At 38.6% G+C, this 20,406-nt stretch overlaps 1 protein-coding gene across 1 annotated transcript; it reads right to left on the minus strand.

Annotated features, from left to right (window-relative positions):
* Positions 1-431: 431 nt before the first annotated feature.
* Positions 432-2,436, minus strand: LOC128639220 (RNA polymerase II elongation factor ELL-like). Its single transcript, XM_053691493.1, has one exon. The coding sequence runs from the start codon at positions 2,407-2,409 to the stop codon at positions 607-609; it is 1,803 nt and encodes a 600-aa protein (XP_053547468.1). The 5' UTR covers positions 2,410-2,436; the 3' UTR covers positions 432-606.
* Positions 2,437-20,406: the final 17,970 nt, after the last annotated feature.

Below are 20,406 nucleotides of genomic sequence, written 5' to 3' on the forward strand. Positions count from 1 at the left end.
GTAAAAATTTTATTTTTAAAAAGTTTAAACATGTGCTGGTTTCTCCCTGTGCACTTCATCCTCTATTGCGAACTTTTACATAGCAGAGAGCTCATTATTTCTAGGGGAAACATCTCCCTACTCGCAGGGACAGGCTGTTTTCTTTGATAACTGCACAAAGACGGTCCCTGTGAGTCTATACCTGTTTTTTTTTTTTTTTTTTTTCTCTAAATGCAATAATTTTATTATTAGTTTCCAGCTAAATCCATAAAAACAAAATTAACTTTTGGCGTTATTTTTTGCTTTGAAAGTTCAGTTGGACTTTATTAACATTCCAGTCAACATTAAAAGTAGGGGGAAAAATGTTAAAATAAAAAATATGACTGGAGAGTGCTCTGTGTGAGCAAAAAATAAAAAAAAAACCCAGACGAATCACAGATTCCACAACCTGGTTGATGAACAGTAAGGAGATGTTTGATAGAGTAACTTTCCAACTGGATAGGTTGTCTTGGATTTGTACAGTATTTGGTGTTTGCATTTTGAGAACAAAAAAACAAACATATTTCCACAAGTAGATGCAGAAAAATGAGTTGCAGACATGTTTAACAAGTCAACTAGTGGAGCACATTAATGCCAGGACTGAAATTGCTGTTGGTCATATTGTGCAATAAGTTTTTTTATGTGAGCCAGTTTGTTGTGGAGATATTCACAGCGTTTTTTTTCTTCACTGTAGTTTGGATTTGATTTTTTTATTTTGCGATATTCCTGTAAGATCTGATCATGAATGGTCTTGTAATCTTCTGTACCCTGGCAAAGCTGTTTGAGCTGAGAGTCCAGTTGTGTAAATCTTCGTGTTATTCTCTCTATCCTTGCATGTAGATCTCTGTACTCATTGTACTCTGAGTTAAAGTCATTCTTATAAGTCTGACGCTGCTCTTGAGAGGAGATTGCTGTGTATTTCAGTAAATAATCTGGCATTTCTGATGTAGACGTAGGAATGCTGGAGTTACTGCACGTTCCATTTAAATCTATAGTATCTTGAGGAGTGCTGCCAATTAAGTCTGAGTTCTTGATTAAGCTGCAGATTTTCTTTTCCTCCCCCATCTTCTCCTTTGTTTTCTCTCGCTCTTTGTGCTTTTTGGATTTCTTTTTGGGTTTTCCATGCAGGTTATTACAGTTCTTTTTGGCCTCTGTAGGACATTGTGTCTGAGGAGGGTGGGAAAGCCTCTCAGAGGCCTCTTGGTTCACACAGTCTCTTTGCTGGATGTCAGGAACAGAGTCTGAGAGGGGTTCATGTGCTGCTGGTAGATGGGAGCTGGAACTGACATTGTCCAAGGATGGTATCTGAGAGGCAGCGGCAAGGGAATCCTTCCCATTGGAGCTCAGCTTCCCATTCAAAGCTGGTTGGGACCGGTGTGTGAAGTGGGAGATTCGAGGCTTCTTGTTGGCTAAAGGGTCAATAAACTCTGGATTATGAGGAGGTCGTTTCTGAGGGAAAGGGGAAGAGGAATTCACATTGTCTTTGGAGGGGCTCAGAGGAGCAACATCTCCAGAAGCAACTCCTGGATTCTGTGAGAGACTCAGCTTCCGGACAAGTAGCTTTTTTAGCAGCTGCTGGTCTCCTTCAGAGTAGCCAGGCCAGTCCTTCTGCACCTCCTTGTACATACAGTCTTTTAAAGTGTATGTGCTTTCTTTGGCACTCAGATTTGCCACCTGTTGCAGGAGGCCATCTAGTGAATCCTTGTCCTGAATGGACAAACCATCCTTCTGCAGCCGTAGGATGAGCTCAGGCTTCTTGTAGGACTTTAGGGCCAGTAAGTGCACTACCCTATCTTTGAAGGGTCGTTGAGAAAGGCCCGTATTACTTTTCTTGATGGCGTTAGCAAGGTTTACTGGCGTTGGCCTTTTCCGGGATGGAACTGCATCAGGGACTCCAGGAGCTGGCTTACGGATTTGAACCTTTTTACCTCCATATCGGCTGCCCATTTTGATTACAATGGCACTCCTGCTTTTGTTTTCCTCCTCCGCCTGTGCCATGCTCTGCTTTGCCTTTTGATAGGAGTCGTCAGTGGCACAAACCGTGATTTTATCCTGGATGCTACCCAGACAGTCCAGCTTGACATTCCCATTACTCTGAATGTACTGCTGGATGCAGTCAAAACTCCCCTGGGGACTATCCCTGCCAACATTTGACAGATAGAACGTGAATGTTCGTACTTCTGTCGTGCTGTCTGGCCGGGGAATCGTGATTTGCCCCTGGCATCCTTGGAATCGGATAGCTGGCTTTAGACTTATGGAGGCCTGACTGCTCTGATAGCTCTCAAAAGCCCACAAGGCGCTGTCAGTGAGTTTGACGTGAAAGACAGAAACCCGACCGCCGACCCTCCCGCAGGACAGCCCGTAGCTCCGCTCCTCCTGCAGCGCCGCCATCTTAACAACAACACCATTCCCCCCAGCACGGTCGCCGCTGTTCGCCCAGCTCCCCTCCTACAAGCCCCGCCTTCCAGGCATTCGTCTATACCTGGTTTTTAACATTTTTGGTAAACTTTTGATCAGCAAGCCCCTAGTCTCTACCATAAAGAAAAGGAGGAGCCTTCCTTTGTAAGTGGTTGCTAAGAAACACGTGCACTAGCTTTCATTGTGCTCAGGCAATAGAAAGTCAGTTTCTTGCCCTTGCTCAGTAGGGAACTTTTGCTTCAAAAATCATGTATCTAAACAAAAGCAAAAAAATATTTATGTACAAATACCACCTCCTAGGAAAGGCAATTCAAAGTATGTGTCATGCCGTTGCCAAAGGCACTCCTGTTGCTAGGGATACGGCAGTGTAACTGCAGCACGGTGATGGCATCATCACCGCCCGCCCTGTCTCCCCTATGTAAAGGCCTCAGTCACTACTCTGAAAAGGAAAAGGAGGTATAGGAGCGCCACACAGAGAAGGCTGAAGTGTGCCACATAGTGTCAAGTGGATCTAACTAGTGGTATAATCAATATAGCCATTGGGTGCTAGTGTGGAATGTGAGATATCAAATGTATAGAAAATACTGTCAGGATGGTCCAGGAAGGACTATAGTAGGGGTCTACAAAAAATCTCAGACCAAACTAGACTAACAAAAAGTGTACTGAAGATAGTAAATATATAATATACAGGGAGTGCAGAATTATTAGGCAAATGAGTATTTTGACCACATCATCCTCTTTATGCATGTTGTCTTACTCCAAGCTGTATAGGCTCGAAAGCCTACTACCAATTAGGTGATGTGCATCTCTGTAATGAGAAGGGGTGTGGTCTAATGACATCAACACCCTATATCAGGTGTGCATAATTATTAGGCAACTTCCTTTCCTTTGGGAAAATGGGTCAAAAGAAGGACTTGACAGGCTCAGAAAAGTCAAAAATAGTGAGATATCTTGCAGAGGGATGCAGCACTCTTAAAATTGCAAAGCTTCTGAAGCGTGATCATCGAACAATCAAGCGTTTCATTCAAAATAGTCAACAGGGTCGCAAGAAGCGTGTGGAAAAACCAAGGCGCAAAATAACTGCCCATGAACTGAGAAAAGTCAAGCGTGCAGCTGCCAAGATGCCACTTGCCACCAGTTTGGCCATATTTCAGAGCTGCAACATCACTGGAGTGCCCAAAAGCACAAGGTGTGCAATACTCAGAGACATGGCCAAGGTAAGAAAGGCTGAAAGACGACCACCACTGAACAAGACACACAAGCTGAAACGTCAAGACTGGGCCAAGAAATATCTCAAGACTGATTTTTCTAAGGTTTTATGGACTGATGAAATGAGAGTGAGTCTTGATGGGCCAGATGGATGGGCCCGTGGCTGGATTGGTAAAGGGCAGAGAGCTCCAGTCCGACTCAGACGCCAGCAAGGTGGAGGTGGAGTACTGGTTTGGGCTGGTATCATCAAAGATGAGCTTGTGGGGCCTTTTCGGGTTGAGGATGGAGTCAAGCTCAACTCCCAGTCCTACTGCCAGTTTCTGGAAGACACCTTCTTCAAGCAGTGGTACAGGAAGAAGTCTGCATCCTTCAAGAAAAACATGATTTTCATGCAGGACAATGCTCCATCACACGCGTCCAAGTACTCCACAGCGTGGCTGGCAAGAAAGGGTATAAAAGAAGAAAATCTAATGACATAGCCTCCTTGTTCACCTGATCTGAACCCCATTGAGAACCTGTGGTCCATCATCAAATGTGAGATTTACAAGGAGGGAAAACAGTACACCTCTCTGAACAGTGTCTGGGAGGCTGTGGTTGCTGCTGCACGCAATGTTGATGGTGAACAGATCAAAACACTGACAGAATCCATGGATGGCAGGCTTTTGAGTGTCCTTGCAAAGAAAGGTGGCTATATTGGTCACTGATTTGTTTTTGTTTTGTTTTTGAATGTCAGAAATGTATATTTGTGAATGTTGAGATGTTATATTGGTTTCACTGGTAAAAAACATAATTTATGTAAGAACTTACCTGATAAATTCATTTCTTTCATATTAGCAAGAGTCCATGAGCTAGTGACGTATGGGATATACATTCCTACCAGGAGGGGCAACATTTCCCAAACCTTAAAATGCCTATAAATACACCCCTCACCACACCCACAAATCAGTTTAACGAATAGCCAAGAAGTGGGGTGATAAGAAAAAAGTGCGAAAGCATATAAAATAAGGAATTGGAATAATTGTGCTTTATACAAAAACATCATAACCACCACAAAAAAGGGTGGGCCTCATGGACTCTTGCTAATATGAAAGAAATGAATTTATCAGGTAAGTTCTTACATAAATTATGTTTTCTTTCATGTAATTAGCAAGAGTCCATGAGCTAGTGACGTATGGGATAATGACTACCCAAGATGTGGATCTTTCCACGCAAGAGTCACTAGAGAGGGAGGGATAAAATAAAGACAGCCAATTCCTGCTGAAAATAATCCACACCCAAAATAAAGTTTAATGAAAACATAAGCAGAAGATTCAAACTGAAACCACTGCCTGAAGTACTTTTCTACCAAAAACTGCTTCAGAAGAAGAAAACACATCAAAAATGGTAGAATTTAGTAAAAGTATGCAAAGAGGACCAAGTTACTGCTTTGCAAATCTGATCAACCGAAGCTTCATTCCTAAACGCCCAGGAAGTAGAAACTGACCTAGTAGAATGAGCTGTAATCCTTCGAGGCAGAGTTTTACCCGACTCGACATAGGCATGATGAAATAAAGATTTCAACCAAGATGCCAAAGAAATGGCAGAAGCTTTCTGGCCTTTTCTAGAACCGGAAAAGATGACAAATAGACTAGAAGTCTTTCGGAAAGACTTAGTAGTTTCAACATAATAATACAAAGCTCTAACAGCATCCAAAGAATGCAATGATTTCTCCTTAGAATTCATAGGATTAGGACATAATGAAGGAACCACAATTTCTCTACTAATGTTGTTAGAATTCACAACCTTAGGTAAAAAATTCAAAAGAAGTTTGCAGCACCGCCTTATCCTGATGAAAAATCAGAAAAGGAGACTCACAAGAAAGAGCAGATAATTCAGAGACTCTTCTGGCAGAAGAGATGGCCAAAAGAAACAAAACTTTCCAAGAAAGTAATTTAATGACCAAAGAATACATGGGTTCAAAAGGAGGAGCTTGAAGAGCCCCCAGAACCAAATTCAAACTCCAAGGAGGAGAAATTGACTTAATGACATGTTTTATACGAACCAAAGCTTGTACAAAACAATGAATATCAGGAAGATTAGCAATCTTTCTGTGAAAAAGAACAGAAAGAGCAGAGATTTGTCCATGCAAGGAACTTGCGGACAAACCTTTATCTAAACCATCCTGAAGAAACTGTAAAATTCTCGGTATTCAAAAAGAATGCTAAGAAAAATGATGAGAAAGACACTAAGAAATATAAGTCTTCCAGACTCTATAATATATCTCTCTAGATACAGATTTACGAGCCTGTCACATAGTATCAATCACAGAGTCAGAGAAACCTCTTTGACCAAGAATCAAGCGTTCAAACTCCATACCTTAAATTTAAGGATATGAGATCCTGATGGAAAAAAGGACCTTGCGACAGAAAGTCTGGTCTTAACGGAAGAGTCCACAGCTGGCAAGAGGCCATCCGGACAAGATCCGCATACCAAAACCTGTGAGGCCATGCTGGAGCTACCAGCAGGACAAACGAGCATTCCTTTAGAATCTTGGAGAATACTCTTGGAAGAAGAACTAGAGGCGGAAAGATATAGGCAGGATGATACTTCCAAGGAAGTGATAATGCATCCACTGCCTCCGCCCGAGGATCCCGGGATCTGGACAGATACCAGGGAAGTTTCTTGTTTAGATGAGAAGCCATCAGATCTATTTCTGGGAGTTCCCACATTTGAACAATCTGAAGAAATACCTCTGGGTGAAGAGACCATTCGCCCGGATGCAACGTTTGGCGACTGAGATAATCCGCTTCCCAATTGTCTATACCTGGGATATGAACCGCAGAGATTAGACAGGAGCTGGATTCCGCCCAAACCAAAATTCGAGATACTTCTTTCATAGCCAGAGGACTGTGAGTCCCTCCTTGATGATTGATGTATGCCACAGTTGTGACATTGTCTATCTGAAAACAAATGAACAACTCTCTCTTCAGAAGAGGCCAAGACTGAAGAGCTCTGAAAATTGCACGGAGTTCCAAAATATTGATCGGTAATCTCACCTCCTGAGATTCCCAAACCCCTTGTGCCATCAGAGACCCCCACACAGCTCCCCAACCTTTAAGACTTGCATCTGTTGAGATTATAGTCCAGGTCAGAAGAACAAAGAAGCCCCCTGAACTAAACGATGGTGATCTGTCCACCACGTCAGAGAGTGTCGTATAATCGGTTTAAAGATATTGATTGAGATATCTTTGTGTAATCCCTGCACCATTGGTTCAGCATACAGAGCTGAAGAGGTCGCATGTGAAAACGAGCAAAGGAGATCGCATCCGATGCGGTAGTCCTAAGACCTAAAATTTCCATGCATAAGGCTACCAAAGGGAATGATTGTGACTGAAGGTTTTGACAAGCTGATATCAATGTTAAACTTCTCTTGTCTGACAAGGACAGAGTCATAGACACTGAATCTATCTGGAAACCTAAAAAGGTTACCCTTGTCTGAGGAATCAATGAACTTTTTGGTAAATTGATCCTCCAACCATGATCTTGAAGAAACAACACAAGTCGATTCGTATGAGATTCTGCGAAAATGTGAAGACTGAGCAAGTACCAAGATATCGTCCAAATAAGGAAATACCACAATACCCTGTTCTCTGATTACAGACAGAAGGGCACCGAGAACCTTTGAAAAAATTCTTGGAGCTGATGCTAGGCCAAACGGTAGAGCCACAAAACTGGTAATGCTTGTCTAAAAAGAGAATCTCAGAAACTAAAAGTGATCTGGATGAATCGGAATATGCAGATATGCATCCTGTAAATCTATTGTAGACATATAATGCCCTTGCTAAACAAAAGGCAGGATAGTCCTACAGTTACCATCTTGAATGTTGGTATCCTTACATAACGATTCAATATTGATAGATCCGGAACTGGTCTGAAGGAATTGACCTTCTTTGGTACAATGAAGAGATAGAATAAAACCCCAGCCCCTGTTCCAGAACTGGAACTGGCATAATTACTCCAGCCAACTTTAGATCTGAAACACATTTCAGAAATGCTGAGCCTTTGCTGGGTTTACTGGGACACGGGAAAGAAAAAAATCTCTTTGCAGGAGGCCTTAACTTGAAGCCAATTCTGTACCTTTCTGAAACAATGTTCTGAAACCAGAGATTGTGAACGGAATTGATCCAAATTTCTTTGAAGAAAACGTAATCTGCCCCATACCAGCTGAGCTGGAATGAGGGCCGCACCTTCATGAGTACTTAGGAGCTGGCTTTAGGTTTCTATAAGGCTTGGATATATTCCAAACTGGAAATGGTTTCCAAACTGATACCGCTCCTGAGGATGAAGGATCAGGCTTTTGTTCCTTGTTGTGAGGAAAGGAACGAAAATGATTATTAGACCTAAATTTACCTTAGATTTTTTATCCTTTGGTAAAAAAGTTCCCTTCCCTCCAGTAACAGTTGAGATAATAGAATCCAACTGAGAACCGAATAATTTATTACCCTGGAAAGAAAGGGAAAGCAAAGTTGACTTAGAAGACATATCAGCATTCCAAGTTTTAAGCCATAAAGCTCTTCTAGCTAAAATAGCTAGAGACATATACCTGACATCAACTCTAATGATATCAAAAGATGGTATCACAAATAAAATTATTAGCATGTTATAGAATAATAATAATGCTATAAAATTATGATCTGTTACTTGTTGCGCTAAAACTTCTTAACCAAAAAGTTGAAGCTGCAGCAACATCCGCTAAAAATATAGCAGGTCTAGGAAGATTACCTGAACATAAGTAAGCTTTTCTTAGAAAGGATTCAATTTTCCTATCTAAAGGATCCTTAAATGAAGTACTATCTGCCGTAGGAATAGTAGTACGTTTAGCAGGAGTAGAGACAGCCCCATTAACCTTAGGGATTTTGTCCCAAAAAAACTCTAATCTGTCAGATGGCACAGGATATAATTGCTTAAAACGTTTTAGAAGGAGGAAATGAATTACCCAAATTATTCCATTCCCTGGAAATTACTTCAGAAATAGCATCAGGGAGAAAAAACACTTCTGGAATAACTACAGGAGATTTAAAAACCTTATTTAAACGTTTAGATTTAGTATCAAGAGGACCAGAATCCTCTATTTCTAATGCAATTAATACTTCTTTAAGTAAAGAACGAATAAATTCCATCTTGAACAAATACAAAGATTTATCAGCATCAACCTCTGAGACAGAAACCTCTGAACCAGAAGAACCATTATCAGTATCAGAATGATGATTATCATTTAAAAATTTATCTGAAAAAAGAGAAGTTTTAAAAGACTTTTATGTATACTAGAAGGAGAAATAAACAGACATAGCCTTCTTAATGGATTTAAAAATAAAATCTCTTATGTTATCAGGAACACTCTGAAAATTAGATGTTGACGGAACAGCAACAGGTAATGTAACAGTACTAAAGGAAATTTTATCTGCATTAATAAGTTTGTCATGACATGCAATACAAACAACAGCTGGAGAAACAGATACCAAAAGTTTATAGCAGATACACTTAGCTTGGTAGCTCCAGCACCGGGCAGCGATTTTCCTGAAGTATCTTCTGACTCAGTTGCAACGTGGAACATCTTGCAATATGTAATAGAAAAAACAACATATAAAGCAAAATTGATCAAATTCCTTAAATGACAGTTTCAGGAATGGGAAAAAAATGCCAGTGAACAAGCTTCTAGCAACCAGAAGCAATAAATAATGAGACTTAAATAATGTGGAGACAAAAATGACGCCCATATTTTTTAGCGCCAAATAAGACGCCCACATTATTTGGTGCCTAAATGCTTTTGGCGCCAAAAATGACGCCACATCCGGAACGCCGACACTTTTGACGCAAAAAAAAGTCAAAAAATGACGCAACTTCCGGCGACACGTATGACGCCGGAAACAGAAAAAAATTTTTTGCGCCAAAAAAGTCCGCGCCAAGAATGACGCAATAAAATGAAGCATTTTCAGCCCCCGCGAGCCTAACAGCCCACAGGGAAAAAAGAGTCAAATTTTTTAAGGTAAGAAAAAATGATTGATTCAAATGCATTATCCCAAATATGAAACTGACTGTCTGGAAATAAGGAATGTTGAACATCCTGAGTCAAGGCAAATAAATGTTTGAATACATATATTTAGAACTTTATAAAAAAGTGCCTAACCATAGCTTAGAGTGTCACAGAAAATAAGCTTGCTTACTTACCCCAGGACACTCATCTACATGTTGTAGAAAGCCAAACCAGTACTGAAACGAAAATCAGCAGAGGTAATGGTATATATATAAGAGTATATCGTCGATCTGAAAAGGGAGGTAAGAGATGAATCTCTACGACCGATAACAGAGAACCTATGAAATAGACCCCGTAGAAGGAGATCATTGCATTCAAATAGGCAATACTCTCCTCACATCCCTCTGACATTCACTGCACGCTGAGAGGAAAACCGGGCTCCAACCTGCTGCGGAGCGCATATCAACGTAGAATCTAGCACAAACTTACTTCACCACCTCCATAGGAGGCAAAGTTTGTAAAACTGATTTGTGGGTGTGGTGAGGGGTGTATTTATAGGCATTTTAAGGTTTGGGAAACTTTGCCCCTCCTGGTAGGAATGTATATCCCATACGTCACTAGCTCATGGACTCTTGCTAATTACATGAAATAAATAAATAATTGAAATGGGTATATATTTGTTTTTTGTTAAGTTGCCTAATAATTATGCACAGTAATAGTCACCTGCACACACAGATATCCCCCTAAAATAGCTATAACTAAAAACAAACTAAAAACTACTTCCAAAACTGTTCAGCTTTGATATTAATGAGTTTTTTGGGTTCATTGAGAACATGGTTGTTGTTCAATAATAAAATTAATCCTCAAAAATACAACTTGCCTAATAATTCTGCACTCCCTGTATATATATATTTATATATTCATATATTTGATAAATATTCATATTTTTGATTAAAAAAAAGTTATGGACAATGTATAAGCAATATCAGAGAAAGATACAAGGATGAATCTGAGCTCAGATATATGTAACAGACCTCAGGGGGCCTCAAAATAAAAAATAAAAGTATATACAAATAGTCCTAAAAAGTACATGAATAAGGTATACCCAAATAAGAAAAGAAAAATCCGGAAATAAAAGTCTCGAAAAAATGTCCCAAGAAAAAATGTGTGTAGTTGTCCGAAGGTAGGTGGGTCTTAGAGTGATGAATAGGTGAGAAGCGCTATGAATCCAGAGGGTGCCAGGAGCACCTGTAAGTACATATAAGAAGAGAGAAAACAAACAGATGCACAAAATCTAAAGTGCTAACGGATTAAAATAAGAAATGTGCTCACCATGTAAAAAGAAACTTGAGCCTTTATCAAGACTTTGTCTATTGTCTGACTATTTGTATATACTTTTATTTTTAATCTATATATATATATATATATATATATATATATATATATATATATATATATATATATATATATATATATATATATATATATATATATATATATTTTTTTTTATATAGTTACTATTTTCAGTACACTTTTTTATTAGTCTAGTTCGGTCTGAGATTTTTATAGACCCCTACTAAAGCACTTGTCCTCCCTGGACTATCCTGACAGTATTTTCTATACATTCGATATCTCACATTCCACACTAGCACCCACTGGCTATATCGATTATACCACTAGCTAGATCCACTTGACACTGGTAGTTTATTTTATGCGGCATACTTCAGCCTGCTCTGTGTGGCGCTCCTATACCTCCTTTTCATTACCTGTACGATCTCGTTAGGCGATCATTATTCTTTAGTGAGCTTGTGTGCCCTTCCCTTTGGCGCTGACAACTATACCGTTTTATAACCGTTTGACTACTCTGCTTGTCTTTACCCCTGAATTGCTGGACTGCTTAACTGTTGATGAACTCTGCCTGTTTGATTACGCAGCTTGCCTTAACCCCTGAATTGCTGGACTGCTTAACTGTTGACAAACTCTGCCTGTTTGACTACGCTGCTTGCCTTAACCCCTGAACTGCTGGATTGCCTTACCGCTGGATTCCCTACTTATTGTCGTCAGAGACTATCCTGTCTGTTTCCAGTCCTTCAAGTGGTTTACCCTTGAACTGCCTAACAGTTGATTCCTACCTGTTGCCGCCAAAGACTACCCTGCATAATGTGAGTACTGCTTACCTCATTTTGCGAACTCTCTCTGCTCTGGGATATTCTCTTTCATAAAAATCCAAAATGAGTAGCAGCAACAAAAGTGTATTTATTATTTAACACAACAAAACCAGCAGCGACGTTTCGGTATTGCTATCTTAATCATGCTACATATAACACTGAATTAATTCTATTTATACTTATCCACCACTAGGTGGCACTCTAGTGTAAATAACATTAACCCTTTTTATACCATTTTTAGGGAATCATTTCAAACAGACATAACTATTTTTTTAAAAAAAAACTATATACACACAACCCTAGAATATATCTAGAGACAAAGAATCTAAGTAGAAAACCTCCTTATACAGATATTTTTATAGATTTTTCAAATAAATCATTTTATAATAATACAGACATATCCCAATCTTTATTTAACCCATTAGGCTCCATTGTACCTAATTTCCAGATCCAAAAACATTCACGTTGCTTTAACAGAAGTTCCCTATCACCTAATCTGCGTGGCATTAGCACTTTTTCTATTATTTGAAACCTCAACTGTCCTATTGCATGCCCTCTTTCAATAAAGTGATGACCTACTGGAGCTTTAATATTCTTAGTTCTAATATTACTTTTGTGTTCAATTATCCTGTCCTTGATGACCCTAGTTGTCTCTCCTACATAACTCCGCCCACAAGGGCACTTAATTAAATAAATCACAAATGATGTATGACATGTATGATAACCTTTAATTTTAAACTTTTTTCCAGTAATTGGGTGGAAGAAATTAGGCCCTTTAATCATTTTATTGCAACATGAACAATTAAGACAGGGATAACACCCTTCATTTTTACAGGTGATGTAATTCTGTTTAGATTTTATATTAGAACCAACATCAGCTTTAACTAATTGCTGTTTCAAATTCAAGCCTTGCTTATATACAGGCATAGGGAAATGTTGAAACTCTTTAATTTCTTTGGCAAGTTCTCAGTCAGTTTTAACTAATGTGTCAATCTTTCTGGATCGGATCTTGAGACCATATGTAGAAATGTCTAATTCATTCATAAAAGATACTGGTGATTTCCTTAGAAAGGTTGACACATTGGATATGGTAACAGAAAAGTATATATTATTCAGTTTGGACGTAGAGAGTCTATATACCGCCATTACCCTTGAAAGTGGAATGGGAGCTGTAGAAACATTGTTAAAAATGAATGAAAGCCATTCAAAAGCTCAAACTCATTTTCTACTACAACTGTTAGAACTGATTTTATACTGTAATTACTTTCTGTTTGAAGATGATTATTTTTTGCAGATTCAGGGCACCGCCATGGGGTCCAACGTCGCCCCCAACTATGCAAATATATTTATGAATGTGTTCGAAGATAAATTTGTTTTCACTAATCCTAGCTTTCATCGGTATGGCGCCTGTGGGTGGCGCTATATCGATGATATCTTTGGGATATGGCGGGGCGACGTTGGATCCCTTTTGGCATTTGTGACTGAATTAAATGAAGCTTCTGGGCATATTAAATTTAAATTGACATGGAGTGAAAGTGATATCACATTTCTTGACACTAAAGTAATAAAAAATGGAAGGGGCTTAAAAGTGGATCTTTTTAGGAAAGAAACAGATAGGAATAGTCTATTGCATTTTGAGAGTGCTCATCCTGTATCTCTTTTAAAGGCCCTTCCCTGTAGTCAATTTCTAAGAGCACACAGAATTATTACTGATGATAATCTATTGAGATTAAGATTTAAAGATATGGCAGACAGATTTTTAAAGAGAGGTTATCCCTCTGAAGTTATTGATGCAGAAATTAAGCATGCTTTATCCATTTCTAGACTCTGTTGAGTCGTATGAAGAAAAATAATAAGGATGAGCGTTTAGTGTTTGTGTCTGAGTTTAACTCACAATCTGACCAGAACCAACGCATTGTTAAAAAACATTGGTCAGTCTTATCAGACTGTAATCCAGAAATTAAAGAGTTTCAACATTTCCCTATGCCTGCATATAAGCAAGGCTTGAATTTGAAACAGCAATTAGTTAAAGCTGATGTTGGTTCTAATATAAAATCTAAACAGAATTACATCACCTCTAAAAATGAAGGGTGTTATCCTTGTCTTAATTGTTCATGTTGCAATAGCATGATTAAAGAGCCTAATTTCTTCCACCCAATTACTGGAAAAAAAGTTTAAAATTAAAAGGTTATCATACATGTCATACATCATTTGTGATTTATTTAATTAAGTGCCCTTGTGGGCGGAGTTATGTAGGAGAGACAACTAGAGTCATCAAGGACAGGATAATTGAACACTAAAGTAATATTAGAACTAAGAATATTAAAGCTCCAGTAGCTCATCACTTTATTGAAAGAGGGCATGCAATAGGACAGTTGAGGTTTCAAATAATAGAAAAAGTGCTAATGCCACGCAGATTAGGTGATAGGGAACTTCTGTTAAAGCAACGTGAATGTTTTTGGATCTGGAAATTAGGTACAATGGAGCCTAATGGGTTAAATAAAGATTGGGATATGTCTGTATTCTTATAAAATGATTTATTTGAAAAATTTATAAAAAAAATATCTGTATAAGGAGGTTTTCTACTAAGATTCTTTGTCTTTAGATATATTCTAGGGTTGTGTATACATAGTTTTTTTTTAAAAAATAGTTATGTCTGTTTTAAATGATTCCCTAAAAATGGTATAGAAAGGGTTAATGTTATTTACACTAGAGTGCCACCTAGTGGTGGATAAGTATAAATAGAATCAATTCAGTTTTATATGTAGCATGATTAAAGGGACAGTACACTGTAAAATTGTTTTTATATGAATGTATTTTCAATGACTTGTTATACCAGCTGCAGAGTATAAAATTTATGAGAAATAGCATTTTTCGGTTTATTTGTGTATACGAAGTAGCTGGTTTTGTGCTTTTAAACAACAGCCTATTATAATGGGTTGAGCTTCAGGTAATATCAGATCTCATTATGTTATCACTTTTATGTACACACACTTGCTTCCTTATCTTATATTTGTCAAGAAAACCAAAGCTCAATACTTAGAGAGAACAATGGAAAATTATAATTTTATTACTTAACTATCATGCCCCCCACTGAGAGTGTAATCTCTTCTGCTGGCTGTGTTTACTTAGGCTATTCAATAGAATATACTCCAGTATAGAAACTTTCAGTATAGGTTGGGATACCACAGGCTAAATCAGTTATTTCAAATGTCAAAATAGGGGTAAAGGAGCTACTTGTAAACAATTTAAAACACTCCAGCAGGTAAAATGAATCATTGGGAACAATTTAAAGGGGAGAACATTTTTGGGTGAACTGTCCCTTTAAGGTAGCAATACCAAAACGTTGCTAATGGTTTTGTTGTGTTAAATAATAAATACACTTTTTTGCTGCTACTCATTTTGGATTTATTTGAGTATTCAGAGACTTGAGTGGGCCTCTGGAGTAGCGTGCAAGGGTCGTTGTGTGCTGGATTGATGTTTATGGTTTTGGATATTCCCTATCATGCCAGCTTGACGCCGGGATAAAAAGGCTACTGGCCAAGTTTGGTCTGATAGTGGAATATCCCACGAGCATTACAGTATGTAACACTACGGACTGCAGTAGTAGTCATTAGCTTGAACTGCTTATCAGAAGAGGTGGTTAAAAACTACTTATGTTCAAATACCACCTATTCCTAATGGCAGTCCATGTTCTACCACTGATTATCCTTATTTAAAAAACATTCTGATTCTTGCTACCATTATGGTTATCATTTACAGTGGTGGTCATTACATTGAAATGCCTATCATAAATGTGGTAAAGAACATAATAAAAAAAAAAAAAGTAAAAACTACTTATTCTTAACTAGAGCTGGCATCACAATCCCCCAATCGGACGCAGATCTACATCATGCGGTACATAGCCCATCGTACCACATCTCGGATGTCAAGTGACAACTGAGACTTGCTCTTCCTGGGCTGCAGGCATCTGCCTTCATAATGGTAACAGAACACGATCGGTGCTCTACAGAAAATAAAGCGTGGATGGGAGAGGGAAGGAAGGGATGCAAAGCTACAGAAAAATAGTGAATCAGGGTGGGGGTGGGACGACAACTGCTGCACTACAGAAAACAAAAAATACATTTAAAAAAAACAACTGTAAACTGGGTACTGCCAGTACCTAAGATGGCGGGCACCATTGGGATGGGGGGAGTTAGAAGGCTGTTTGGGAGGGATCAGGGAGTTGGGAGGCTAAAGGGGGCATCCTACACTGCAGGATATAAATAAAATTAATGTATTTTTAAAAGCAAACAAACCTTAAAACTTCATAATGGCAGACTGTCTGCCAGTACCTAATATGGTGGTCAGTAGTGTGGGGGTAGAGAGTTGTTTGGGAGGGATTAGGGAGGTGGGAAGTATCAGGTGGGAGGGTAATCCCTGCATTAAAAATATTATCATATAATTATTTATTATTAACCTCTTTACTACCGCAAATTTCAGAAGTGTGGTGCGCAATTGCAATTAGAGGCCTTCTAACTGCCAAAAACTAATTGAAAAGCCATGCATGTCTGCTATTTTTTAACAAAAGAGACCCCAGATAACCTTTAACAACCATTTGCCTTATTACTGCAGTAAATAATCTCAGTGAGAAACACATTTTTTTATATGATTGCATTTGGAGGTGAAATGGTGGCATGAAATATGAATATATCAAAATGGGCCTCGATCAATACCTTGGGGTGCTCTACTTTAAAAAATATATATAGGTTTGATAGGTAAATAAAAAACAAGGGTCTATTTCTGTTTAAATTAAAGTGAAGGTAAAGTTTTCTTAACTAGCAATTGTATTTATGTTCCTTTTACGAAGTCGAATACAGTCGCTAGGTTTGTTTTTAAAAAAAATGTATTTGTTTAGGTATATTTTTATCTTTATCTTTCATACCGTTCCCTGCAGAATCTCCACCCATCCTCCATTTCCTGGTTAATGACACTGTGACGTATAGAGCGGTCCCACCCGCTCTATACGTGTCTAGTAAGCTCGTGCACATCGAGCATGGAGTTACTGCGCATGCGCATAATTTTTGGACATGGATCTTTGCGCATGCGTTAATCGCGGTTGTTTGTCTCTACTGCGCATGCGTCTGAGTTCCTATGCTGTCCAACTATGCCTACACAGTGAAGTTTATACTGCGCATGCGATAAACGTGGACATGCGAGCTTGAGAAATGAGCAGTGGAAGATGTCACGCATGCGCATATAGAGCCAGAGTATTATGACGTAAATTGACGACCGCCTAACGGCCAAAAAAATCAATTGGATGGCAGAACAACGTGATCGTTGTTTATAAAAAAAAAAAAAATTTTACGGGTTGTTTTTCGGAAAGCCGAATACATGAGAATAATAGAAGATATCTCCGGTAATATAAATATTTGAAAAATTTGATGAATGAAAGTTATATTTATTTTGTTTAATTTCTATTAGTAACTATAATATAGCGTTTCACTTTACCTTCACTTTAAGAGACAGCAAAAATGCTAAAAAAGCTTTGTATTTTGGGTGTTTTCCGCTAAAATTCCCTGTAGTGAAGGGGTTAAGTGCTAGTAGCAAGCACATGCACTAGCAACAGAAAGTCAGTTTCTTGCCCACGCTGAGTTTTTTGACGCAAAAATCATGTGACAGGAAACCAAGATAGAACTTATGTTTTATCAATACAGCACCCTTAAATAAGCAGTAATTACACGGATATCTCAAACAATAAAGGAAGATGATCTCTTTGAGGGTGCGCACAATCCCAAAATATATTTACAAGAGAACAGAGAAATGTTCTGAAATAAGATGTTCTAAAAACAGTCCGAGGCAGCTCCTTGGTCACAGAGGGGTTAAATCTTCTGTACAAAAGTCCATCTATAAAACAAGAGAAACAAGAGCATCTCTATGGTGTAATACGACTCATACAAAATGATTGCACTATCAAATAGTAAAGAAAGGGCAAGAAGCAAACGTTAGCAGCCTTCCAGCTTACTGATCACTCCGGTTCTAAGAGATAGAGATGAGGGAACAAAGAGAGGAAACTTCTAGTGCAAGATGTCAGAACTTGTTTTTCACTTCACGAATAATAAGGGGTCGATTTATCAAGCTGAAGTGGACAGGGGCACACATATGCGCCCCTGTCTGCCGCAGCTCACCTCTGGCGGGCTGAATTCTGCTGCCAGAATTCAGCAATGCACACAAGCGCTATTTTGAGCTCGTTTGCAACGCCGCCCCCTGCCCGCACACAGCCAATCACGTGCGGGCAGGAGCTGCCAATCTCCCTGGTCGGACGAGAACGGGGAGATTCAAATTCGACACCTAAGAGGTGGCGAAAGGGTAGGGAAGCAGCGATCTGATGACAGCTGCTTGTTAAATACGGAGGGCAGGTTCTCTTGTGAGAACCTGCAGTCATAGGCAGGTGAAGCCTGCCGAGGGGTTTGATAAATCGACCCCTAAGCAGAATGTTACTCACAAGTTAACTGTTGCTGTATGCGCAGGCTGATATACTGTTACTCTACCAGCTGACTGATCTACGATTCAGGAAATCCGCTGTTGTTGTGAAGCGGGGAATAATGTGAAATAATCAGAGTATTGACGATAACATTTTTTTTAAATTGTATTAAAAAACATTATAAGCATAAAACATTAAGCTAAAAATGAAATGTAAAGTGACGCGTTTCTCGACCGTCAAGGTCGCACCACCGCAAAAGTTAGGACTAGTTGGTCTGAACATTGCAGGAATATATAAAAGAAATATGCCTTACACAGTGTTTTAGGCATTGTAGAGATCATCATAAAACCTGAAATAGATTTACTATTATTCCAATAGAACAGATACAAAAATCCAATAAGTATAAAAGGTTAGAAAGACTAAGACAGAGAAAGTCCTATTGGATTAACAAAATTAAAACTTTAGCTTCACATGGTCTGAATGAAAATTTAGATCTTGCAGATTTTAGACAGCCTTTTTAACATTTTTAGAGTTCATCGTTATTAAGGAGATTAAGGGGAGTCCCAGTATAGTATCACATTTTTTTATTACTAATTTACCGATCTGAACTTACCAATTTTATTATGTCTTTTTTTCCATATTGATAGAATTTTTACACATCCACTGTGTTTTATATCAGTTTAGTTGAGTCACTAGTCGTAATGTTTCTATCATATCATTTAGTCATTATTCACTTTGCTAACATTATCATCATTGTAATTTACAGTGCAGTATTATTAATGAATTGTATTATGACACTTTTTCAAATCTTTACATTTTTTTTTATCTTTGTTTCCATTACGGTTCTCAGCTCGCGTGTGCAAATGAATTTGGACACAGAGCTGGGATCACATTTTTTAGTGTGTCATTATAATTCTCTTTGCACTGCGTAATGCACACCTTTAGATACAGTGTGAGCACAATCCTCTGTGTGCATGCGCCAAGGAAAGTCTGAGACACGGAAGTGGGATCATATTTCTTTAGTGACCTATTTCTTCTTTATATTGCTGCAACATTCAGACCATCTAGTCCTAACTTTTATTGTGGTGCGACCTTGGAGGCTGAGAAACGTGTTGCTTTACATTTGATTTTTATGCTTTTAATAAAAAAAAAAATTAAAATGTTAATACTCTTGAATTATCACAACTACAACGGATTTCCTTAATCGTGGATCAGTCAGCAGGTAGGGTAGTAATATAGCAGCCTGCACATCCAGCACCAGTTAACTTGTGAGTAACATTCTGCTTTTTATTCGTGAAGTGAAATACAAGTTCTGAGATACTGCACCAGATGTGTCCTCTTTTGTTCCCTCATCTCTATCTCTTAGGACCGGCGTAATCAGTAAGCTCCTAATGTTTCCTGCTTGCCCTTTCTGTACTATTTGATAGTGCAATTATTTTGTATGAGTCGTATTACACCATAGAGGTGCCCTTGTTTCTCTTTTGTTTTGTAGTAATTACACCGAGAATTTCTAAGTATTCATTTTGCAAGAAACAAGTAAGTTGTTTTCTGTTTTTAACACAGTTGTTTCTTTTTAGGTCTATATAATTCCTATCCCTTTAAAAAAAATGTATTCCTATTTAACATCATAATTTATGTATGGAAAAGACCCTTGAGGATCTGTCTTTCTATGGCCTCATGATCTAAAGCTCTCCACTTTGGAGAGATGATTTAAAACGTCTCATCAGTAGGATGAGGTCCCTCAAATAATTTTAGAAAGGCAAATATTAGCCTGAGAGTTGTATATTTAGCTATGTGTGGTTCTGTGTGAAGGAGAGACACAAACATTGCAATATAATGCTTAAAAAAAAGCCCCCAGGGGGCGGAGCCAGCAGCCTAGAGGAATAGTCGCTTGATTTTAGAGCTCCGGCTCTAAATGCTCCAAAACCGCATCAGAACACTAATCAAATGCAAATTAAGTCTTAAGGAGCTATGGGCTAATTGCTTGACTACAGAGAGGATCGCCTCTCCCTGCCAACGCAACAACCTAAAAGTGAGTCTGGGAGCCAGAATACAGCCCTCATAGACAGCAGCCATATCTGAGACCACGTGGACCAGCGCTATAACGCATAATGGAG

The sequence above is a fragment of the Bombina bombina genome, chromosome 8, assembly GCF_027579735.1.
Source record: "Bombina bombina isolate aBomBom1 chromosome 8, aBomBom1.pri, whole genome shotgun sequence".
Classification (NCBI taxonomy): Eukaryota; Metazoa; Chordata; class Amphibia; order Anura; family Bombinatoridae; genus Bombina; species Bombina bombina.

What these genes read in the sequence shown, in the direction of transcription:
- LOC128639220 (XM_053691493.1), bottom strand. Translation starts at nt 2,409, where the DNA reads ATGGCGGCGCTGCAGGAGGAGCGGAGCTACGGGCTGTCCTGCGGGAGG.